Genomic DNA, 26,141 nt, shown 5'->3' on the forward strand with positions numbered 1-26,141 from the left:
TGTGTGTGTGTGTGTGTTAACAATGTTATTTTCTTTTAGCTTTATCACCCTGAAAGGCTACTGCCCCGGTCTGGGGCCATTAATGATTTTTTTTAGGTTTGATTTCGTTTAATGAATTAAGTCTGGACTGGGGCAAAAAAAAAAAAAAAAAAAAAATCATACTATCTTCAACAAACCTCGTCTTTTTTGTTGTTTTCAGCACTTCTGCCCCTCTTGATGTAATGATACCGTAGGCTGTGATGTAAAACCACCCACAGGCATCTGCACSGCATCTTATTTTTTTTTTTKKYMWTTTTTSYKSYTYMWYYWMYTKSCCCMRGSYTTTYMRSCMRKWWTYCCMMCMRSYKRWKRARKWAWTTTTTTTCTTTTTAAACTTTCTTTTCATTCAGATAATTAACTCCGAATGAAAACATTTCTTTTGCATTTGCTAACCTCTGTGTAACCAAGACTGTCCCTTTATTCCCCAGTACCAACACMTCAAAATTGAAAGCCTTATTGATATAAATTAATGGAAATGTTTTCATTTTAAATGCGTATTTCGCGTTAAAACAAACGCCACAAAAACACGCACGCGCCTCCCCCAGTCGGCCACAGTCTTTCGTGACGTAAGAGCAGCCGTGCCTTTAAAGCTGCTGGAAACCACTGCATGTTAATCCTGCTGGAGTCTGCACTGTGAGGACGGATTACAATCAACTCTAATGCACTTGAAGATGACAAGCTTCCCCGAAGMATTAATACTGCAGCATCCTGCTTTCAATTTAACCTGGCACGGTGTTGACTTTTTAACAGAAATGTGAGGTTCATCAGCAGAAGCCGATCTGATCTCTGCGCGCTGAACACAGAAGGAGTGATGCATTGAGGTTAACAGGTGCCCCCCCTGCCCCCTTTTCTTTTTTCTTCTTGGAAAGGAGTTTTTATTTTGGAGGTATGTGCGTTTTGAACTTAACGCGAGGCTCTCAGGTTGCGCGAGCAAAATCAGCCCAGGGAAAAACTTGAGAAAAATACCGCTTTTTAAAAAAAAAACAAAAGAAACAAAAAAAAAAAAAGAAAAAGAAAACAAAACTTTCCACGTATGAAATGAGTCGCACGGTTGCTTTGTCCAGCGCGACCAAWCTCCTCCAGATCAAAGACAGAGTTAGATGAATGGACCACAGGATGTTTTCTGGTCAGGGCGCTGTGAATTACAGCTTCAACCAGAGCGATGACCTGAAGCCCGGCGACGCGTCCGCGGGCGCGGCGAAGCTCTCCCCGGCGGGCTTCGTCGTGCTTTCCGTCGTCCTGGGCTTCATCATGACTTTCGGCTTCCTGAACAACTTCATAGTCCTGCTGCTGTTCTGCAAATACAAGAAGCTGCGCACGCCGGTGAACATGCTGCTGCTGAACATCAGCGTCAGCGACATGCTGGTGTGTTTGTTTGGAACCACGCTCAGCTTCGCCTCCAGCATCCGGGGAAAGTGGCTGCTGGGGCGCGGCGGCTGCAGCTGGTACGGCTTCATCAACTCCTGCTTCGGTACGTGTCTTCTTCTGCTCTCACAATCTCCAGCAGGACGTGTCCAGCTCAGTTTCTTTTTTCAATTTAATGCATTGATTTTTACTTTCTTATCATTTGAGTGTAACTTTTAATTAATATAAATAACCAACGAAATTGGCATAAATCCTACACGAGGGACACATGTACAGTATGCAAGAGACAGATGTCACAGGAGGGAAGAGGGAACAAAGTGATATTTTTGTTAAACAAATTCCCATTTAGACTTGGAATAGCTGCAGGTTTTTATACGTATTTGCAGCATTTCTTTTACTATAACTTTATGGTGCATTTAAAAAAAAAGGGATGATGGCTGACTTCACAATGAAATCCCATCAGCTACTAACACATTGCCTGTCTATAAAGCCCTAAAGCAAACAGTCGCTACCCATATTTAGCAAAGCAGATGTGGTTTTGGATAATTATAGGATAGATGATCATATTTCAGCTGGTAGCAGTGATCAGCCTCGTTTCTTAAACAACCATGTCAGAAGACACATCCATGTGGTCAGGAAAAATATGCTCATTTATTTTAGAAAACTTAATGAGTAGTAATCCAGTAATGAAAACATCTAAGGGGAATTGCTGGAACTTCCAAAATTTGGTGAAAAACCGTCCAATGCATTATTCAGGACAGAAATGATAGTGGGGGAACCATCATATTTACAATAAGAAGTGTGTTTGTAAAAAATAAACTTTAAAGATTATGATTAGCAATTTCTTAAATGTGTGGTGAAACCAAAAACAGGAGAACTCGCTGGTTCTTTTCAGTAGTGAAAGTAAGAACGTCTCCACACACAGTGCGAAGGAAGCTCAAGGAATTGGGACGAAGCGGATCTGTGAGGGTAACCAGGGAAAAACTTTGCTGGGCAGCATAAAGATTGGAGTCTGGATCAGTGGAAAAATGCCATGTGTGTTGATGAATCCAGATTTTACCCTGTTACAGAAGAAGAGAGGCAGAGGAAGTGATACACCCATCATACCTTCTGTACAAGCCTGAAGGGGTATTGCTGTGATCTGGGGTTGTTGCAGTTGGCCAGATCACCTTCATAGACAGTGCCAGGTTGTTAGGCACTGCACACTCCCTGGTTACCTTAATAGTTGAAGGATCTTTGGTTTCCACTCATTAACTATCTCTGTGTTTCATGATCATTTTACACATCTGAAATAAACTCTTGCAATGAAGGTAAATGTGTTGCCTTTCAGCCATCTGACTGGCAGCAACAGGTGGGGAAGCGAGAGTGCATCAATAGATAATTGCTCCATTCTGATCTTGAGCTGTCTCTCCAGTTATAGTTATTTTAACATACAATAGAGATTATAAACCAGTTGAAATGAACAGAGCTTTTCAATAAGCTACCTATTTCAGTAAAGTTTGAAATGGCAGCAAATCTCTTAAATTGTCAAACCTAATTAGATGCTGCGCTGGAAGTATTTTTTCTCTCGTACAACCGGGACAGAGAGGCTGATGGAGATTAGAGGCACTAATGTTGTTTCTGCTTGGGTAGCAATGCAATTGTAAAAACAATTATTTTAAATGCGGCAAATTTGCTATCATTCAGAGCTTTAAGGTGCTTGTTTAACTAATAGTTTCTTACAGTTTGGGCAAGATTAGAAGATGACACACTATTATTCTGACATGCACATTAGCAAGTGTTATATTATTACTTAATATTTCAGAGTTGGGTTAAATCTGTTGCATTTTTTTCATGAGGGACTTTTACTGCAGAGCGAGATAGTTTTATTTACCACATTGTTTGCACTGCGGCGCACAAACTGCAACTGTGACAGTTTGAAAACGGTGAAAAATAGCTTATTAAGTTATCACTTAAAATGTCTGCTCAGATCTGCACTCGCCATAGAAAACTAAAATCCAATTTTTACAAACTATCTCACCATGTTCAAGATACACTTTCCCTTAAAGACAAACACTAAGATTAGTTGTTTTTTTTTCTTATTAAACGCTGACAGGTCTCAGGGAGCTAGGTGTTTTGATACCGATGCTGGGGATTGCAGAGCCTTTGGCTGAAGGTTTTTTGTGTATCTGTCCAGAAGGTGGTGTGACAGAGTAACAAATTGGATTCTCCAGTAACCGCTTCTGGAAATATTAGATAAGACTGCTGAGCTCATTTGCATTCTTGTTAGCTACATATTGCAGGGATACTAGCTGAACAGCTGATATCAATGTGAAGTCCCAGGAGACTGGGCCATCAGGTGTGAGTGAACAAATAAACCAAAGCTTTAAAGCTCAAAAACTAATTTCTTTTTACCAATTACTAGAAGGTCCTTCAGTTCAGAGCATCACTTTCCTGAAGAGCTTCAAAATGGACATTCCCTTTTGCTTGATTTGATCAGAACCAACAGGCAAACAGCTACACAGTCATCATAGTGAGCCGGTCATAATATGTCCCCTGATGTTAAATGTAATGGCAAAGTTCTTCATAAGCATTTTACCTGTCATTTCTACAAATTTTACCTATCTTACTTGTCATTCTTGCGTTAAATGACAGGCAGTGGTTAGCCTTGAGTTGCAAGTGAAAGACCAAATGTCACTCTAAAATATTGCAAATGGATTCCATTAGTGGCTAAGTACAAGAGGCAACACGGACAGCAAATGCTTATTTCAAGGTGTGATTTTTAAATCTTTCATAATTTGCCATCAGGCTTCAGATAATTTCTGGTTTTCCACTTTCAAAATGTCAAGTGTGTCGAAAACCGACGCAAACAGCTTGTTAATTTTGCTGCCTTTAGCTGATATACAGTGCCTTGCAAAAGTAATCATACATACACATTGAACCTTTTCACATTTTGACTCATTACGGCCACAAACCTCATTGTAAATTATTTGGATTTTATGCATCTTTGCTACCTCAAAGGAAAATGGCAAATTGGGTCTGACTTTTTCGTGGGCAAAAATATCAGATCAGGGTCACATTCACATGCTGTGTGAACGTAACTTATCCTGGCAGGCATGCTGCTGTGCCATTCACTTTCATTGTTAACGTGATTGACTGAAGACAGCTCTGTGACTTGTTCAAGCTTGAAATGTTGTTTCATAAGCTTACTCTGCTTTTAGCATTTCTACAACTTCATCCCTGAATGGTCTGCTCTGTTTCTTGACCTTCATGATGCTGTTTGTTCTCTTATCTTCTCTAACAAACCTCTGAGGCTTTCACAAAACCACTGCACTTCTTCTAAAAGTAAATTATTTACAGGTGGACTCTGTTTGCTAGTTGGGTTACTTCTCAACAAATTTAGGTGCTCTGATTTTTTTTTTTATTCTCAGATTCTTACTACTAAATAAAGTAAGACTCTGAAGTGATAAACAGTGGAGGTTTTTTTAAGTACAGGAACATTTTAAAAAGTCCACTTTGAGTATTTTTTGCTATAATTTTATGGACATTTTCAGTTTTTTGTCATTGGGCTGGAATTTTCATGTTTTTTTTTGTTTTCCACGCTTTAGATGCAAAATCATTTTTCATTACTTTGTTTTTGTACAGGTTTGCCATTTCTCCTGGCTCTAAAGCTAAAATTGTATTGAATAATTTTTAAAATATAATTTAATCACAGAATAAATTTATTTTATTAGCAAGTGTTCCAAAACATCTAATAGCCAATTTTTATTAAAACAACTTTTTCTTTTGGAAGCTCAAGAGCAAAAATATCTCTTTGGATTATAAAGGTTGCTGACCTCAGTTGTATTGCATAAATCCTATAAAACTTTTGGTTTAACATGAAAAGGTTTATTGAGACAAATACATTTCCATCAAAATATCTTTAATTTCTCTGCACCAATGGAGCAGTTTTGAGCTTAGTCTTATTTGTTTCTATATTCATGTTTGTTTGCTTTCTTATCATTTCACAGTGGGGATTTTGGTGGAGCATTATGATAATTTCACACCCAGAAGCCTTGAATGTTTCATGCTGTGTTAAAAATGAGCAGGTGTTTGGACTTCATTTTGCCTGGGGCCTCTGTGCTGCACTGAAGGCGCGTGATTTCTGCATAAACAAAGCTTGATCCACTGCCCTTCTGAATTTTTCTGTATATTCTGTTGTGTCATAATACGCACATATCTGGTGGAAAGCAGGCTGTGATTCTTAGAAATGAAAGTCTTTTCCTTTCAAACTTACAAAAAAAGTACAAAGTCGGTCTTTGTACTCATATTTTGAGGTTTAGATAGTAATTGAAAAATACCTGGCGCTGTAAAGTTTTTTGGCATTTTACCAAATAATTGCCTTGTTGGGGCAGCAGTACACAATCATTCACAGTTTTTGTGGGTGCCAATCAAACATAATAAATCTTAATAATTTATTTAGCCATTGTTCTTGCTCTTTTGCTTTTACTTCAGATAAGATTGCCAGGAGACTAACCAGAGAACCATAATCAAAGATTAATTTGCATTAAGTTGCAACGTCACAATTGATCACCATATGCTTCAGCAGGCTCGATTCAAACAGGGATAAAAATCAAGCAAGGCTCACAAAGGATCTCATCTATTCTACTGAGGAATGGCAAAGACACAGACATCTGCCATCTTTTCCAACATCTGTGTCATATCTCATCTCTTGTGCAATCACCTTTTCAATCCGTTTACCTTTTGCTTTTCTATATGGAACCAAATGCCAGGAGCCGACCTGAGCTGGATGACTCATGCTCATCTGCTTTCAGTCTTTATGTCTTGACTTTTACCTTGTACGTGTGAGATTCCTGCCTACCTGTTGTCAGCTTCCACAGTATGCCTGTCTGCTGATGGTGTTCGTTTCAAGTGAGCATGTTTTTTTTAAAATGACACGGTCCTCTTTGCAACTTGGCCTTGCGTCAGCGCGCCTCCCCAGCATGGTATGTCGCTACAGGATCTTAACGTTGCCAAATGTTGAGAAAAAAACCCCCAAAAAACAGACTTACTCCTGTAAATACACTGTTACATTGTGATTTATATCATGTATATACTATCTTTTACATTGTTTTTTTCTCGATTAAAGCCTTTTGTTTTTATAGAAAGGGACTCTTTATATGTTCTTCAAAAGATGTTTCGCTTTTATTCATCGAATAGATCTCGTTCAGTTGCTTGTTGCACAGACTCAAACATCCTGGGTGTAGGGAAGGGTGTTCATCTGCTTTCAATCTTCTGGTTGTTTAGAGCAACAAATAGATTGAGTTGTTTCTGTGACATACTGCATGCCCTGAGTAATTGTATTCTTTTATTTTTGATCTCTTATCTCATGTTTCCTGTGGCCTGTACTGGGAAGAAGCCTCAGTATTTCACTGCATCATCATGTCTTTGCTGCATCTGGCTTTTTTGACTCAGGTCAGGCTGAGCGGTCTCATAATGAACGTGAGCTCCGGCTTTCCTTTGAGTACATCCCCGATCGATTTAGAACTGATCATACGTGAGGGTAAACCACACACCTCCCTTGACTGATTCCCATTTTAATACCCCAGGTTCACTGGTGCTAATATTTGGACAATAACGTGAATTTACTCATAAAGGAGTTACCCATTCTACACTGTGGCGCTTTGTAGTCTACGCTTGAGGTCTGCACCTATTGTTTGTCAGTACAAATGAATCGCGTTTAACCCAGGTCAGCTTGACACGACGTTGGTTAATTGCATTTACTCAAAAGGCAATTTGTAAGTTTGTCCTGTACGCCCAGTGGGTTCACCCAATTCACATTATATCAATAAGCAATAGATAGATCTTGTAATTGGGTCAACTCACTGGGAGCACTTGTGCCAGTCATGAATTTGGCCCCAGGCAAAGAGCCACATACAGAAAACTGATAAACTCTGTCAGGCTGAGCGGTCTCATGATGAAAGTCGGCTCCGGCTTTCCTTTCAGTACATCCCGATCAATTCCCCATTCCCTACATTTCTGCAAGTAGAAATAGGGAACTTAAAATATGATAGCTTTCTTGCAAAAAGGTGAGTGAGCATTTGCATTGTGTAAAATAAAAGAATTAAGAACAAAAAATGGCCACAAGTTGCTCTTAGTGCTACTGCTGTTATGAATTTCAATAAACGTTTGGTCTTTGCCTTTCTGGCATGTAATTTACCTTTTGTGTTACGTTTTTAATTTAAATCCTGGCACAGTTAAATGCTACAGAGAACTGATAAAAAGCTAATTAAATGAAGCATGTAATTGCTAAAGTTGGTACATCTATAATGTCAGGCAACTACAGAAAGTAAAACTGCTTCAGCAACATGAGAAAGCAACGGAAACTTGTTTTATCTTAAAGTAATGTTGCTTTATAAACCCCGGAGCTTTCTCAGTTCATTTCTTTTAAAGAAATAGTCTTGCTCATATTTTGCACAATGATGCGTATCAAGCTTGAATGTAATGCAATGCAGTGTTAAGATATGATAAATATGACAGTCGTCCCTTTTTCTGGTATTTTTTCCCTTCTTTGCCTGACCCCTTTGTTTATTTGCTTAGCTTTGTCAGCCTGTGCAGAACAATAACTCTGTGCAACTTTGTTTACTTGTGCAATATATAGTTCAGCTTATCTGCAAGATAATTTGGTAAATATGTATCAAATACTAAAGAAGACAAACTGATTTGACTTTATACCTTAACAAAATTTCTTCAAACATTTCCTCTTGCTGTTGTTCCTTTAAATAAGACTGTCTGTTCATTCCTCGGTCTGCTGAGGCTGATCCTTAAAAGACAAGAAACTGACCACCTGCAGAGAGAAATCTTCAATTTTCTTGTTTTTCCTTCAGAGGGATTTTCTTGTCGTAGATAGTTTGATTGAGCCTTCACTCTTCTTGCCATTTATTTTTCAACGCACAAAAGACAAGAGACAATAGCAGAAAAATGAAACTAGAGGCCAGCTGCTGATTCTGGGTTTTATGGTTAATGGTAGTGGCTTAGAAGTTAAGGCAACTAATGGATGAAAATCTATGATATTCTATATTTTTATGTAGTTTGGCTGATTTTCTTGTGGAGACATTTGTTGTTTTCTTTTAGCTTTGATTTACTGCAAGTCTGGAACGATATGGTTGAACAAGTTGCATCTAAAATTTTCATCACAAATTAGATTAATTTGCAAAATGGACAGAAGAGAAGCTTCTTGCAATAAACTATTACAACAAAAACAGTTTTAATATTACAGGTAGCTAAGAAAAAAACCAAACAAACACGCAAAAGACTTTACAAAGCAGCGGTAAATAAACCATGTTTGGTTCTGGTTTCTGCAGGTTAGACTCGAACCTGAACGCCTAAATGGTCCAAAAGGTTTACTGATTTAAAATCCAATCCAAAATCTATTTCCTTTCTGGAAAGATTGCAAAGTTTTTGCATATTTTCTGTTACCTGATTATCCAAAAGCAGTTTTTCCCTTTTGGAAACTACGCTCTCCCCTCAGAGCAGACATTGTTCATTCATAAGTTCAGAAGAAATACGAATACATTTCTACAGGTTATAACATGTAGAAATGCTTTCACTATTATTTTGTTTCTCAGGATTATTGCAACTTAAGCTGTGTGTTATTATTAGAGAAGTGAAGAAAATATTTCTTGAATTTTCCTTGCTTTCATTTACATAACATTGTCATAATTGTATGGTGGCTAAGTGACAAATTAAAATACTGTAACATCATAGCCATTAAGGATGGATTTAATTGTGGAAAACAAGCTTAACAGATGGTATTGCACATCAGTCCTGTGATTAACAGTAGCAGGACAGATGCTTTAACCCTCACGGGCAAAATGACTACTGTGTGTTTGGTTATAAATATCCTTTAAAATAATAATCCTCTATAAAAAGGTTTTGAAAATTTTGTAAATGTCTCTTGACTTGGCTAATGAGAAAGAAAAACTTTGTAAATCTAGAAATTGAACAGGTGCTACCGCCCTGTGATAACTGCTTCTCCATTTGTACGTAGCGTGAAAGCCAGCGGCGAGCCGTAGTGTTGGGGGTTTCATCTCTAATCTGGCGCAAACTAAAAGCAGATGTTGCCAATAAAAGGGAAATTACTCCCCAGCTGAAGGCATACAGGTAGAATAACCAACATCATATACGTACAATGACATCAATTTTGGAAATAAACTGAAATTGGTATTATTATTGTTATCATGAGAACAGCAAACGCTCCAGGAAATAAAAATAAACAACAAAGGAAATCAGTTAAAAGCTTTTCTCTTTTCCTTTTGCCATAGACAGCATTTTAATAGCTTCAATACTGTTTAGGAAAAGAGGCGATTCCTCAATGGAAATCCTCTTTACACGCTTCATGTAGCATGAAAGCCTCCCCTGGCTGCGTTATAACTCAGTCCTTCTGAACCTTAAAAGAAAACCTCCTGCTTTTTTCTTAAACAACGTGCTAAAGGCAGCATGAATATCTGATATTAATCTTTATTCTACTTGACATCAATCCCAAAAGAGTCTTTCCCAGAAACCAGAAAAGTACCAGGCACTGGATGTGTGCAGATCTTGTCTCCTGTGCCCACCCATACCTCCTTCTTACTCTTTTCCCATGGGGTGTGCATCTTAGAAGCCTTTGGAAGTGACAGCTAAGCTGAGAGCTGCTGCAACTCGTTACGAACAGAACAAAGTGGGAAAAGCACAAGAAGGAGAGAGACTTTCACTGGGTTCTTTTTCTTTAATCTCTGATTAAAGCTCCTTGTCAGACTTTTCTGGTGAAGTTACTCGCCATACAGATACCCCTTATGAAAAATGTTCAGCTACATAACAGCAGATCAGAAGTCCGATGGCAGCAACTTGTTGCCTTGAGGCATCTAGAAAGAAAAGACTAAAGAAAGCTGGTGAGCAAACTGAGCATCAGGATTGGGGAAGAAAGGAGGTTACAGTAACTTTGAACTTGGGCGTGGTTGTTGGTGTCTAACAAAGTGGTCTGATCTACTTTTCATTGATTTAGTTCAAAGTGCCTTGCATAACAAAAACAAGAATAAGAATACATTAAAAAATACAGTTAACAATTGACAAAACCAGTGACCAGTGACCAGTGACGGTCAAGACACATCAAACATGTTGGCCAACATTCAAAAGCAACTCTAATCTTGATTTAAAGGAGCTCAGTGTTTCAGCTGTTTTGCCGCTTTCTGACAGTTTGTTCCAGATTTGTGGTGCACAGAACCTAAATGCTGCTTCTCCATGTTTGATTCTGGTTCTGGGGATGCAGAGCATAGCAGAACCAGAAGCTCTATACAAGTATTGGCTATTTACCATTTTTATCGTTTGTACTTTTCCTCTTTACTCAAACTCATACATTGACAACAAAAATGTTTGAGATGTGTGAGAGCAATGCATGGATTTCAGAGAAACTGGACAAGAACAAAGTGGTTGGTGGTCAGAGTACCCGTCAGAGAATCGAGTTTGAAAAGAATATCACCATAAATCAGCGCATGTGGAAATGATGAACCAGGTTTAATTTATTGCTCAGTGAGCAATCATTAACTCAAGCAGCAGCGAAGGCTTTGCTGCACCTCGGAGTGCTAGAAATGAAGGAGTCAGTCAGCTGACGGTTGAGTGGAGCTCTTCATTTAATCACCTGTCATAAGAATTTTTTTTGGTTGCTGCTAAAGTCTCTAGTTTGTTATTGTTAGCCACATATCTGGAGGAGCAGTGACGTACCAGCACCAGCTTCTTTGTGAGTAAATTCTCAGGGGAAAATTTGTGAAGTTGAAGGCTATCTAAAAAAGAAAAAATAAATCAGCGTAACAAATCTTTCACAGCATTTGGTTGAGTATGTTTGTGATCGCCAACCCACTCTCCGTACCTCACACCTCCACGTCTCTGTCTTTGTTCCCCAGGTATTGTTTCGCTGATCTCACTGGTGATCCTCTCATACGACCGCTACAGCACTCTGACTGTTTACAACAAGCGCGGACCAGACTACCGTAAGCCCCTGCTCGCTGTTGGGGGGTCTTGGGTTTACTCCTTGTTTTGGACAGTGCCTCCTCTGCTTGGCTGGAGCAGCTACGGCTTAGAGGGGGCTGGAACGAGCTGCTCCGTCTCCTGGACCGCTAAGACCGCCGAGTCACATGCCTACATCATCTCCCTGTTTGTCTTCTGCCTGGGTCTGCCCATCCTCGTGATGATCTACTGCTACAGCCGGCTGCTCTGGGCTGTCAAACAGGTACAGTGGCGCTGGGTATTGAGGCGTGTTGGAACAATTGTGGCACGTCATTCTGCAGTGTAGAAGACAAAATTACAAACAGTGGCTCCAAATATTTTCAGCTCCACAGAGCAACTTTGTCCTGCTACTATTTCTGGTGAAGTATTCAAACATCACCGATGATCTCACTAAATTTAAGCATGTTGTCCCGCAATTATTTTTAGCATCTTGATCTTTTTATCTTTCAGCTTTTTATTTTTTTAATTTTTTTTTATTAAGCCACAGTTTTGCAACAGTTATTCTAAAAATATGCCTTTACCAAAGATTAACACAAACTTTGGGTAAAGCTTTTTTTAATTAATACCTAAAATCTACCTCTAGAGCACCAAAAGCTTTTGTCAAATTACAGCACCTTCCAGATTTAATTGAGTCCTTAGTTAAGAGAAAAAGTATTTAATATAAGATGACGCATCTTTTCATATAGTAGCATTATTTTACACTGAAAAAACTCACTTTAGGAAATATTTATGTATATCTTTTACAAAATTATACAAATATTTTCATTTCTTCTGCGAATGCATTCAGTCCTTTACCAATAGGAGATCAAATAGTCTTTTTTTTCCCACAAGATTAGAGCATGCAGGGAAAACTTTGGCCATTTCTCTTTGCGCTGAGATGCCCATGATTGGTCAACCGGACACAAAATCAACCTGATTTTGGATTTGGATCAGTGTCATATTAAAAGATCCAATGGTGAACTATTTTTTAGTTTTATTGTTAGAAAACCCTAGGATTTTATTTGTATGTAAAAAAAAAAAAAACCTCTGGAGGAAAAACGGCCCCGCAGCATCATAGATCCTTAACATTGAGCATGAGGTGTGTCTCTCCTAACTGATCCTTTGTTTCAGCCAGCTGGAGTTTGTGTTGCCAAACAGTAAAATTTTAGTTTGTCATTATGCTGAAGTCCCAGGATTGCTTAGTAAACTCCTTATCCATATCCAGCTCAGCTATACTTGTTTAAACTTTGACTATGACTTTCAATTTTTTTGCATGTAGCTTTTCTTGTAGCTATTTTCTGATTTATTTAGACCTGCATATACCAGTCTCCGTAGTCAAAGATACTGTGATCAACTTTAAAAAGGTAAATATAAACCGGAAATTTGTTTGGTGGGAGATCGACTGGAGTTCAATTCCAGAACTCGAGACCTTTGCTGTCTGTCTTCCCCATTCTCTCTGCCCATTTCCTGTCTGATTAATAGAGACCACTCGTGCCTCAAGATCCTTGGGGAAGAAGAAAAGGGTTCAGTTCTATTTATTTTGTGAGAATTGTTAGGATAAGATTTTGAAAAAGAAAAATGTTTAATTTGAAAGTTTTTTTATGCTCATAATGAAGGTGACATTTTCTAAAAGATTTTCATGTTGCTGCTGCTGCAAGAAAAGATTCAGTTTATGATTTATAGTTTTTCTTTTTTAAGGAAGAAATTTTCTTTCTAAGCAGCAATTCTGACCAGTCTTAGTTGGATAGCGATGAGAAAAATGTTAAAACTTTTATTGAAAAAGTGTGGCTAAAAACCTCCATGTACTAAAGATTCAAAATACTGTAAATACAAGAGATGCTATTGAAGCATCTCCTAGTGTTGACCTTATTGCTTTGCTATGACTTGGGGGAAAAAACATACATCTGCAGCTACTACTGGATGTTCTCACACAAAACACTGTCACTTGTGAGTTGTTTTCAAATTAACTGCATTTCAGTAGATTTCACCTTCAGTCAGTGGAGATATAGCATGTATAAGTCTTGTTGCGCTATTTTTAGTCCATTATCTTAAACTCTGAAAGCACCAAATAAAGTAAAATCAGATTTAGTCATTTGTATAATATAATCCTTGGGTGACATTGTGGTGGCGGCGACGTAACAGCGGTAGAGCAAAAATGTTGATGTTTGGAGCAAAATGGATGCGGCTGATGATGTCATCGGCAAAAATTATAACTTTTAATATCTCAAAAACGAAAGCTGCACAAACGAAAATTTTAACGGCACAAACGGAGCACTAACCATTCAGACTATTTGCTGGATTTTTTTGACGTGGGTGGGGTGTCAGCTCCACACAGCTGGTCATCCTTGTTCAAAGAGAAGATATTTCTGTCTTGTGTTTTGCATTCCCTGGTCACTGATTTGTATTCCTCTATTTTTATCTACATGGAGAAAGGAGGGTTGTTCGTGCATGTAAACCTTAAAATGTGTCCAGAAATGTCCAGTGTTGACCGATGTCCGTATTTGTTAGCCTGTATTCAGAGTCTGCCAGGTTGACTCCTCACCATGCACTGAAATGTTAATTTGGTTATTACCTTGACTGAGTTAGCATTGAGAAAGCTGTTTGCTGTAAGATGCAACAAACGCTGGGAAACACAGAGAAAAAAAACAAAGAAAAAAAAAAAACTATCTTACAAAAGCCTGAATACAATGCCATTAAATTGAGCTGTATTATTCTGGGTAATAGGAAAAACATCTTAAGCAGCTTAGTGGAAAGCTTTATGCTTACATCCATTTTTTGGAGATAAAATCTCTTTATCCTAAAGGCAAAACTTCATATAAAGAGACAGAGGGGAGTGCTGTAGGTAACTGCATCAGTGAACTGGAAACTTCCGGGCGAGGTTGTAATCCTCTTGTGTTTGTGTATTCATAGATAACTGAAAACAAACATATTTCCCTGCCAAACATGCATGTACATTCAAGAAAGGAATCGGTTTCATTGTGTTTGTGTTGATGTGAGACTTTGGGAAATTGCTGTATTTTACAGCACCCTAGTACATTATTTTATTGTACATTTATTCATTTTAGACATACTTTATATGGAAATAAAGAACTAAAATCACCTCCTTCCCCCTGGCTAGAAAACGTCCACTTATAGGTCATGTATGTGTGTTTTTCTATGTGAGGACACAAATTCAAAACTAAGAAATAAAGTCATCTTGTGTTGCATATAGTTGGTGCTGGAGAATATCACCTTTTGTGACGCTCCAGTAAGCCTCTGCCACTTCTGGCTGGTGTGGTTTTATGTTGCATGCCATGTCACCATGGAAATGCATCTTTAGAAGAGTACACACTGATTCCACTAGCAAAAGAACAGTATTAATATTTCACAAATTAAATAAGAAGTTGGAGGAACATGTTAGACACTTGCAACATCTTTTTTCAGCTTTTCATAAGGTTTGGTCACAACATTCTTCTAGATTGACTCTGGAGTTGGGTTAGGATTCAAGATTTTCTTTTTCTTCATTTTGATTCACATCCAAACTATGTTTTGGAATCTGGTCTGCTGAAATTAGACTTTTCTCCACCTCATCCGCCCCTGTTACCTGTGGAGTTCCTCAGGGATCCATCTTGAGGCTCATTTTATTCAAACTGCACTTGATTTTTTTTTTGGGTCATATCATCTGTAAATATAGTGTATCATACTCTTATGCATTCTGTGCATGCTCCTGAGTCCTAATGACACATTACCTGTTTTTCATTCATTTATTCATTGGCTATATCCACTTATCCTTGCAAGGTAATAGAAGGGGTGGTGTTTGTCTCAAGCAGTGAGACGTGGGATTCATTATGGACAGATTACCAGTCCATCACAGGGCAATAATGAGACAAAAAAGGCTTTTTAGATAATTAACCAAACATTTACATTTGAACTGTGAAAAGAGGCTGGAGCCCCTGACGAAAACCCAAGCATGCTTGAGAAAAACATGCGGATTCCATGTAGAAAGACACAGGACCTTCTTACTGCAAGGCAAGAACAGCTGCAGGATCATTCAAACCCATTTTGATAAATCTCAGATTCTTGCCTCAACACTAGTTTCCATTACTAGAAGTATTTTTGATTGGAAATGTAATTTGCAGGTCTCAAGATGAATTAACTGGACCTTTATTTCAGAGATCAGGAGGAAGTTGCAGGGGGATTATGACTGCCCTGCTCTTCTGACAAAGCCTAAACCGCCCAGCCTTGTTGAGAGTTGTAGAATTGCTGTAATCCATTGTAAAGCTCTCTGGACCTCAGAGTGACCCCACCGTATCAATAAGCAGCTTTCACAAAGTGCCTACTAACTTAAGAAATCTGCAGATGAAGTACATTCTCTTATCTCATCACATTTATTGTCTTTGTCTTTGAGCCGTCATTTCACTAATGAATAAACAAATGCATGTGAATCTGTTGCACTGTGATTATACCTTCTGTCACAATAATTACATGCAAATGAGTGGAAATTACAGTATAAGGAAAGAAGGATTAATTTGTCATACTTGATGGTAATTCAGTTTGAAGTCATTTATCTCTTATTTTAGTGCTGAATTTCTTTAATGAACTTTATAAACAAGGATAATTACAACACATTAATCAGCAGGAATTGGAAAAGCAGCACATGGAAAAACATACAGATGAATTCAGCTACAGCTTAAAATCCAGAATTAGCTAAATTTAGTGCTCTGTTCTTTCTCACTTTTGTATTTAAGTAGTCTCTAATCAAGGTCCAAATTTAGAAATAATGGAAGTAAGATTGATAATTTTTTAATTGACAGCATGTTTTTAAATTATGTTGTGCTTTGATTACATCCAGTCATGGTAAAGTGAAAGTACATGCTTCTTTGATTCTTGGGTTTAGGATGACAGGACATGATAAAGTCATTTGGTCTTAAACTGTTAAAAACACACATGATATTTCATATTCATTTATTAAACAAATAAACAAAACTAAAATGGRAAAGATGTATGTGGATTAACTAAGTAGACATCGCTTGCAGAACAACCATTAGCTGCATTAACTCACACCGTTATTTACAACATTGCTTTTGTTCATCCCACCAACACCAGTTCTGCTTCCCAGTAGGGYCCCACTGGGAGCCTGGGTCCAGGTCAGTGAACCAGGAGTTGGGTGGCTAATTTTGAAAACAGATTAGGATTATTTTGTCATGAAATTGTTGCTTTACAAGACAGAAGTGAGAAAYTAAGCATCAGCAATCCTGAAGGTTGAGATTTTCAAATATTCCTTWACGTTGATCACATCTTGTTTCAATCTAGTTGAGGTCTGTCTGGACAATTTCGAAACTTGAATTTTAGTCAGTCTTCATCTTTTTGAGCTGGATTTCTATGTTTGTCTCGTTGAATCCGTCCCTCACTGTGCTTAACAATTGCTACGAGCTGTTCTTTCCAGAGGCCCTCAGGTGCAGCTTTTCAAATCTAAGCTGTACCACCGAGACAGAAAAAAAAAACGCCTTCTCATAGCAACTGTTCCAAACAAGAGACATTTGTTGTCTGTTTCAGTTTGTTAGGAGGATTTCCATCTCTAAAATGTTCTCAAAAATCATTGTCACTGTAGAAAGAAGGACAGTTTGGCTCATAATCCGCACTCTTAATAATAATAATTTATTCTAGTCAAATTGATCACCCCCACCTGACTTCTACTTGTCTTCTCAAATTCTCTTTTTTTCTATTTTGACTTTCTTTAAACTTGAAGCTCAAGTGATACAAGAAAAAAAAAGCACAGCAGTGACATTCTATCATTTATATTCTCATCAGGGAAAGCTCTCAGGAAAAGTGGCATTTAGAGGAAAGCGGATGTGTATCATGAGACCACAGGGAGCATTTCTGGAGATAAAGAACGTCATGAATATGGTAATCTCACTATAATCTTTAAAGGCTCAGATTATTTGATTCTCGGAAGAACACAATGTTTAATTCTCAACCCGTGATCAAGTACTACTAGTGGTACTCGGGATGCCTTTAGTGATACTTATAGTAAAACCTGTTATTTACAAGGCAAATATGAAGCAAATTCGATGTAATCTGTAGCTTATAAAAGCCAAACAGATGGTAGTCAAGGATATTGAGATGCAACTCACACTGGGAGTGAAGTGAGGATTATTTTAGGCTCATTGAGGTAGAAACAAAGCAGAAAACTGAATTGAAAACTAATTGTTCTACGTTTATTACAGCTCTGAAGTTGAAAACCAGATCTAAGAAAACATCCACCCAAGTGAAGCATCTTCTAGACAAAGGTTGAAGAAGGATTTGCCAAATTCTGCACTCAGAGATCAGACTAGTTACCATTAGTTAAAGCTTTAGCAGTCTGTCAACCTATACTTTGCATTCAAATATAAAATAAGCTTTACAATTTTTTTTTATTTAGCATGTGTGGATGTGCTTTAATTAAATAAAAACTCTCAGAAGAGAAAATAACCTGTTTGCTAAGGTTACAGCAGCCATATTGGGTTTTTAAAAGTCTTAAACTTTCAACCCTGATCCAAAAAAAGGTTGAAAGTTTCATGCTTGGGTTTATAGATTCATGCTTCCTTTCTGCTTATTTCCTCAACTTTTTGTATGGATTTTTTTTATTCTCTTTAAATGTTGTTGGAATTGAAAAGATCCAACTTCTGTTGTACTAGAAATGATTGATTATATTGATAGATCTGTAGTTACTGATTGTTGCTAAAAGCTTGAGAATCATTTTCTTTCTCCTCATAGTTGCTATCATTCACAAATAGTTTCATTCTAGCAAAAAAAATAGTGTTAAAGTGGTTTATTTCCAATATTATCCTTTTACAATGACTGTTTTCATGTTGTTTTATTTTTTTAATTTTATCAAAAGCTGGAGACTCAGTTTTCAAGTTTGTTATTGACTAGTTAATAATTAAATTATTTAATTGATCATGCACTGCTAGCAGAACATGAAGTCCACTGCAACACAGGTCAAATATTATTGCACGTAGAAAATCTTACATGGGGAAAAATAATAAAGTGGGTGCACATTCTGAATTCGCTTTAAGGTTTTCTACAAGATGGAAAGGATTTGACAATGTTTAAAATATAAATGCTACCACATACATTTTTTGTGTGACTGTGGTGAAAAATTTAAATGTCTTTCGACTTTGAAACCTCTGAGAAACAAACTTGTAAATCAAAACTGAGAGCAGCTTAAATTTTTATAAAATGTTAAAGCGATTTCTTTTTTAATGGTCTCCCTTTCATACTGGAGTATTATTACCCTGTTGATGTTAAAAATTAGGCTCTTAATTGTGAGACACACACACACACACATATATATCTAATGTATACAAAAATCATATACTGTACATCCACATATATACACACCATGAGGACTAATAAGCTGAATAAAGAACCAAGGGCTAGAGCCAAATTGGTCGCAATGTGACTCCTTGAAATTGGGACTCTGTTTCTTTAAGGAGTTTCTGCTCKTTCCGACTCACTGCCTTCAGTGTGTGATCACAACAATGTTTGTCCATTATGTTTTTTACAACCGTTCCTATAAAAACAATGGGAGTTTTAAGGATTTCTCAAACATGCATGAAAGAATCAAAGTAAGATTCCAGGTATGTTTTTGATGAGAGAATAAGATTGATAACATGATGTAAGGCTCGAAAAGACAATTTTACATGACCCTCAGCTTCCAAGCCCTCTCCCCTTCTTTAAAAGACAGAATGAACCAGGACATAAAATATCAATATTCTACTAGAGTAATTTTGTAATTTCACTTAAAAACACATTATAAACACATTATATGACTCTAAAACTTAAAAATGATTTCGCTCACAAGAAAAGTTGCATGGAAATATGAATCTTGGGTGTAGCTACACAACTTTCTTTCATAATTAAGTCGTTTTGTTTTGACCTTGGGCTGGGTGAACATAATCATTTTTCCTTCATTCTTGTTTTATCCTTTTAATGAAAAGTTCTGAAGGAACAGGAAAAGGAAGACGCAATTACATCTGGCAAAATATTTGGCAATTAACTGGAAAACAATTCAATCAACTCAACCGAACTGAGAACAAACAGATGTATTGATTTTTAGTCATTTCTAATAGATGATGATTGGTTATGTTGCAATGAATGGACTTTTATAGATCATATTTTCTTTATAAAATATGAATTTTCTCATATTCTTGTTTGAAATTTAGCTCATAACCTTGGAATTCTCTTTACTTTTAAAAAATGCATCATTACTTTTAAAGGAAGTAGAACTTACTACCATAAACTGTGACTTGCATTGCTTGATAGTTTGTTGTTTACAACATATGTATGCTTGTCCACTGAAGCCCAGAAGAGGATCTGGACTTAAGTGGACAATTATGGGAGAAATGTGAGATTCCTGGATGAGTCCTTTTAATTTTGAGCCAAATTAATTCTGACATACTAAAATATGTCTGAGCTGTTGGAAGGAAATGGTTTGTTGTGGGGTAAACTTTCACCAGGACGTCCAGGAAGTCACCCGACTTTTCCTTTTGAACACCTGAACATAGCTGAACTTAGACAATGCAGCACCAGTTTGGACTTTGTTCTTATCCTGATCCATCCACCATGTTGGAATAGCTTGAATCAAGAGTCCTCAAACTACCTGACATTTACCTCTCTGTCCAGCATTCAGGCTTTGTTGGTCTGTTTCAAAAACTTTGAGTTGAAAAGCAGATTTCTTAAAGATACAYGTGTTGAATCAGCTTTCTACCGCCTTAATATGTAGTCCATCCCATAGCATTTATGTAATGTAATTTTATGTTAAGCTTAAGTTTTATTTTATTTTATTAAGTATCAAAAACATRATGCAACAGAACATCATGCATTGTATTAAGTAATTACCTGAAKTTTGGATTTTCATGAGTTGCAAATGAACATAAATAAATGTGCCTACACTTTTTGAGCTGAATAAGTGAAGAAAATTCACCTTTAAGAAATGTTCTAATTTACTGATAAACGCCTGTGGTCTCATATCTTTGTTGCCTGCATCTGAGACTCATGTAGTTYGCCACTATCCTCCTTCATTCACAAATATCAGCATATCCATTATGCTGATATTTATCCACTAACATTATMATATTTTGATTCTYTTGGGGATGATTTTTTTCTTAGCAACWAGGAGCGGTTTCTATGAAAGGTGTGTTTTAGGTTAACGTTGGAAAGAAAACAGATATTCTTGACGTGGGAGCCCGTAAGGGAACAAGATGGTCAGTGAGTTTGTGCTTCAGGTTTTCATTTTGCGATGGGTTTGCTGTCTTTTTTTTTTCTTAGTTTCACAGGCTAAAAAAATAGCCTGTGAAACTTTGTAAATAAATAATTATGCCTGAAACGTATTTAATTACCTTCTTATCAGCGTGTTTTATGAATTATTTTGTATTGTATGGGTGGTTTTACTAATCATATTTTAGAAACAATTCAGCCTTGCTTTCATTGTGCTTAAATGAAAAAATAAAACACACTCACCAAGTAATTGTCTTTTGTATCATTATAAAACAGCTTCCAAGATTAGGTATTGTTATTCTCATTGTGGGGCTTTATTACTTCACAATGTTCCCAGGTGAGTGGGTGAAACAGTAATGCTTCTTCGTGAGGCTACTTCTGACTCACAAAATTGGCTGCATGTGTGAAAGATATAAYTGCTTTGCACCCAGGCATTATGGTTAAAAAACACACAAAAACAACACGGAGAATAGGCGACTTTTCCAGCTCCCTGTGAAACAGCAATATGTTGGACATTTGCAGCTACTCTAAGTTACATCGGATTATACAACGGGAGAAGTCTTTCTCATAATTGGCGCCCACCTCTTGTTGGCTCAGGACGGAATGAATTGCTGGAGGTTTTTTTTTTAATTCTCTAAACAATCTAAAATGAATTTGTGAGAAAGCCCTGGGCTGTGTGAATTGTCTGACGATCTGAGACGGGAAAAATCTGCCCACTTTGCTTGTGCATATACTAATTTGCCGTAATAAGATGTCCAGAGATTAAAAGAGAACCAGATTGTGTTTAAAAGACGTTCATCTGATGTTTTGATGGCTAAACCTTTTGTGTAATCAAACTATTCCAGATGCATTCAGGCACGTTGGCGCATTCCTCACATCACCTCTAACATTTGCACTACAGCTGCCGCCTTTCCCAACACAAGTGTGTTACTTGCTCAGAATGGGCAGCTCATTCCTCAAAAGCAAGTATTCATGTCAAACAAAGTGTCAGCAGCATCAAAATGTGAAGTCATGACACCATTGTTTAGAAACAAGACAGTGGAATGGCTTTAACGTATCCAYATCATGGTTGTTCTGTTTTCTAATGCAAAAAAGTAAAACCTTGGAGACTAAACCACAAAAATGTTGAAGATGGTGCTATATGCTATTCGCACAGTCACACGAAATCTACAGTAAAGTTCCTCATTATTATATTTAGTGAGGTAAATGAGTGTAAGACACTGAATACATAAACTTTGCTATTCTACTACATAGTATGGTATTTGCAGTTGTAATTTCTTCACAGAATTGTGCAACAGAAAAATACAGATTCATTTACAAAACCCATAAGAAACATCTTTTAGGTTAAAGTCAGTTTTTACTGAGGTTAGCAGTGGATTGTGTTTGATGCATGTCCAAAAGGATTTCCAGTTTGTTGGAAGGAATGAAAAACTGCTTCTGTGACGTTTGCAAAGGACTAAACGTTATGGAGGTTGAGCTGTAATTTATGAAGATTTAAATGCAACAAAGCAATTGAGAAACAATATTGGAGTGATGGGTGAAAAAATAGTTATTTCAGTCAGAGCAAAACTAAACTTTTAATTACTGACACAAACATTCAGTTGAAGAAACTCACAGCCCAACTTGGATCACTGGTAATGATCCCTCACATAAAGTAGAACCTCGATGTCATGTAATTCAATTATTATCATATTTAATTTAAAATATTTACAGAAAATTCAAAAAGCTGGAAATAGCAGCTGCAAACAGAGAGTGGAGAGTGGTTTTGTCTGTTTCTGCGAAAATACACATTTATTTAATTTAACAATATTTAATGTAGGCAGAGCACTCATGGCTGAAAAGGGGGCTAAACACATATCCTTGTGTTGGTGAGCATTTTGTCATCTTTAGTTATAAATCAAATTGCTTCAAGCTGATTATATTGATTCATTTCCCTTACAGAGAGTTTGCTTTTTTTTCCCCTTTTTGTATCTCTGAAGTATTAGAAGTCTCCTTATATACAACCTCTGGCTACATCACATGTTGATCATAGTTTACATTTTGCTAAATGCTTTTTCAACTTTGTGAAATGTGTGTTTGAGGCTGAAAAGCTCTTTGTGTCTGCGCATCTCATTATCAGTTTTCACCTTGAGCTGAACCCTCTTATTTATGAGGACTAAAATATTGAAGTCTTTACATTCAGGAGAGCGTTTCTTGCTCCGATGACTAAGATGTTTTTACAGGATAGGATTTTGCGTGCATTCATTCAGCCATTCTCTTTATCCAAAGCCTTTTTATTTTGCCCAGCTTGTCTTTTGTTGCTTATTTTCCTCTTAAATGGAGCCTGAAAATTTTGTTGTTTTACATTAAGGCAACTTTGATCCCGTTCTCTGTGGTCGTCCGACAGGTTGGGAAAATCCGGAAGACGGCAGCCAGAAGGAGAGAGTACCACATATTGTTTATGGTTCTGACCACAGCAGCGTGCTACCTGTTGTGCTGGATGCCGTACGGCGTCGTAGCCATGATGGCGACATTCGGCCCACCCAACATCATCAGCCCCGTTGCCAGCGTCGTCCCCTCTCTTCTGGCCAAGAGCAGCACCGTCATCAACCCTATAATCTACATCCTGATGAATAAACAAGTGAGCAACAGTATAKTTTTTGCTGTATTATATAATGCTTGGTATGTTTTGCGATTGCAGAATTAGTGACACGTAACCCTTTGGCATGTTTCAACAATTTTATTCATACAGTAAAAAAGGAGATAACAGCTCAAATCATACAAATCCTCCATTTAAATATCATTCAAGTGTAAGAAGAAGAAGAAAACTCACTGAATTGAATAATAAAAATCAAGATCACCCTAAGGCTGCTGGGAGTGAAACAGGACCTCCTATCACACTGAAGTATAACCTAAAATTAAATGCTGAATAATCCTTCAGAGGCAGTGTGGTCCAGAAGTTCCCACCATAGTAAATCAAAACAAGACATGAAAAGTAGGCCTCAAGAGAAAAAAAAAAGCTGGAAAAATGGGTTGAAAGAGGAAAAACTTTATCATCAGTGTCTAAACAATGTACTCTTCCACCACTTATCCACGAGCTAATGTCAACATTTTATACAGCTTCCAATATTTAACACTGGCAATAAAAAAAATCAGTCCTTAAGTGGACAGAAAAAAACGTATTCAATTTGACTCTACAAGTCACAGAGAGAAAAACCCTAGTTTCCCACAAACTGTGTCTTTATTCTCAGTTCTTGTTCCACTTTAAGAATCTGATAAACAATTTAAGGTGGAATTTGGCACAATATCGAATAAATGAATAAATGAAGTTGCCAGAAGGCATCAGGGACCAGCTGAATGCTACACCACAACCCAATGTGGTCCACAAGCATGCAGTTAGAGAAAAACGCCCCCAAAAAAAATCCTTTAATAAAACAAAAACCTTAAAGCACAGTCGACTCCTACAACATTAATGACAATGATCTTCAGCACAACACAGCACACACAGTTTAAGACTCTGCCCTAATCCTGGCTTTTGCATGCTCTGTGCAACGGAAAGTACAAATGTACAATATGTTCAGGGCTTTTTTGCACGTTCAGTGTGCTACAATCACAACCACGTTAACACCCCTGCAGCGAAACCCGCAGCCTGAAAAAACATCACTTTGTTTCGTTACTGTTACTGGGGTTCTTAAGACAGACTGGGGTTGGATAAATGTTTATTTTGAAAAAGAAAGCAGGCCTTGTAAATGCTTCTAGTCTGCACTGGAAAGAGGGAGAATATTGACTACAATTATTACTTTGCATGGGCCTGGATTACATTCCTTTGGTACAATAACTACCTAAAAAAATCCCAATTAATAAGTTAATTTGAAAATAAAAATATATAACATGACATAATTAATTGCTTTGGTTTAAAAATTGAAACACATTTCTTTCCTCTTGCTGCTAAAATTACATATTTAATATTAGTCTAACATTATATTTTAAATGTATTACCGACTATAGAAAGAATAAAGAATGAATACCCACTACATTTATATCCAACTGATTGTTGTGCAGAATTTTACACCATTTTTGCAAGAACAGCCAACTAATGATAGCTGGTTGATTAGTTGGGCTATCTGCTGTGGTACATACTACAGTCTGTTGCTTTAGCAGACATGATAGTATCTTCGTAACTGTAGTTTTAAAATTGTGTTGGCCGTTTTAGAAATAACTTCAAACGTCTGCATGGGTTTTCGTACTGATAAAGGGAACATTTTACAAGCACAAGTTGGCAGGAGAACGCGCCGGTCAACCCAGCGCTTGCATCTCTTTAAGAAGTAATCGCATAAAATTATTAAAACCAGCTTTTCAAAACGTTGGCACACACTGACCTCTTTCACACTTTCTAGAAACGGCTTGAACAGAATTTATTAGAACCTTTTCAATATCTCATTGTGGGAAATGTTTTTATGGTTGCACAATTTTGCATCAATGTGATGAAGCTTTTTCTTTTTCATAACATCCAAGTAATTCCCTGAATTATGTGTTATCTTATGCTTTGTGTACAACACGTTATTTCACACTGATCAACCACAACATTGAAATCAGACGGGGGGTAAAGTGTGTTGCTTTATTACTGGCTGTGAAATTCTCCTCGTAAAAATGATTCTGGTAGTTTGACGGAAGTTCCCTTAAAATGTCATTTCAACCAAATCTCTTTCCAGGTCAAGCACTCCCCCATCAGAGCCCTCGACCCAGCGAGGGCTCAAGACCGAATTGACTGAAAGATCAACTGGGAACATTCTTATGAATTCAAGTGCTGCTTAGAAACGACAAACCATTTCRGAAATAAAAAGCCTCTGGTAAAAAAATAGTTTTTTACCTTGGCCAAAATTTCCCTAAAGGTTGAGATAGAAAATGAAACTGACTCAACATACATTTTTTGGATCCCTGAAATTGTACTTGGTAACCATTTCCAAAAGGACTGAGGACTATACTTCATAAGAGGAGCTKCTTTCTGAAAGAAATTTATAGGAATCTATTTGTGTGTCTCAGGATTAGTTTTTCTTTCCACAATGCAGGGAGGGAGGTTGTAAGGGAATTTAATGTTACATATTCATGTATTAATGTATAATTTAAGGGTTGGGCATGGTCTGGCCAAAATGCCAACATTGGTTCTCTTGTTCCAGTTTTTCCCTCCGTCTCACGTCCACCACCCCTTCTTGTCACAACGCCCCTTKAAAATGTTGCTTTCTTCCTCCGATGCAAAACTTTTCCAACTTCCTGCAGCAGCTACCTGTGCTTCAATGCTAGAACTATAAAAGGCAAAAAATATGGATTCTGTTTTAAATGTWATATTCATTGAATTAGATTCAAGTCTAAATGCTAATTTTACTATATTTTTGTTAGACTCATCTTTAAAACTAAAAGTGACTATGTTTTCAAACAAGGTTTTGGTGCCTCATTAAGAAGAGAAACGCTTCTCTGAATCAACATCTCAGAACATGGAGATGATAAACCTACAAACTCCAAATGGTTAACAACCAATAGAG

General features: G+C 37.2%; 1 protein-coding gene and 1 long non-coding RNA gene across 2 annotated transcripts in view; one reads left to right on the forward strand and one right to left on the reverse strand.

Moving 5' to 3' along the window:
- The first annotated feature begins 653 nt into the window (after positions 1-653).
- Positions 654-26,141, forward strand: part of tmtops2b (teleost multiple tissue opsin 2b) — a 30,731-nt gene continuing 5,243 nt past the window's right edge. The window contains exons 1-3 of the mRNA XM_008434773.2: positions 654-1,510; positions 11,301-11,626; positions 23,009-23,242. Of these exons, the coding sequence (XP_008432995.1) occupies positions 1,144-1,510; positions 11,301-11,626; positions 23,009-23,242 (927 nt within the window). The 5' untranslated portion in view covers positions 654-1,143. The remainder of the gene's footprint in view (positions 1,511-11,300; positions 11,627-23,008; positions 23,243-26,141) is intronic.
- Positions 10,896-11,358, reverse strand: LOC103480029 (uncharacterized). The gene is made up of 2 exons (XR_536029.1): positions 11,267-11,358; positions 10,896-11,180 (listed from the first exon to the last, which is right to left on the reverse strand). It is a non-coding gene; the product is annotated as an uncharacterized LOC103480029 (long non-coding RNA).

The sequence above is a fragment of the Poecilia reticulata genome, linkage group LG2 (genome assembly GCF_000633615.1).
Source record: "Poecilia reticulata strain Guanapo linkage group LG2, Guppy_female_1.0+MT, whole genome shotgun sequence".
In the NCBI taxonomy this organism is placed as follows: Eukaryota; Metazoa; Chordata; class Actinopteri; order Cyprinodontiformes; family Poeciliidae; genus Poecilia; species Poecilia reticulata.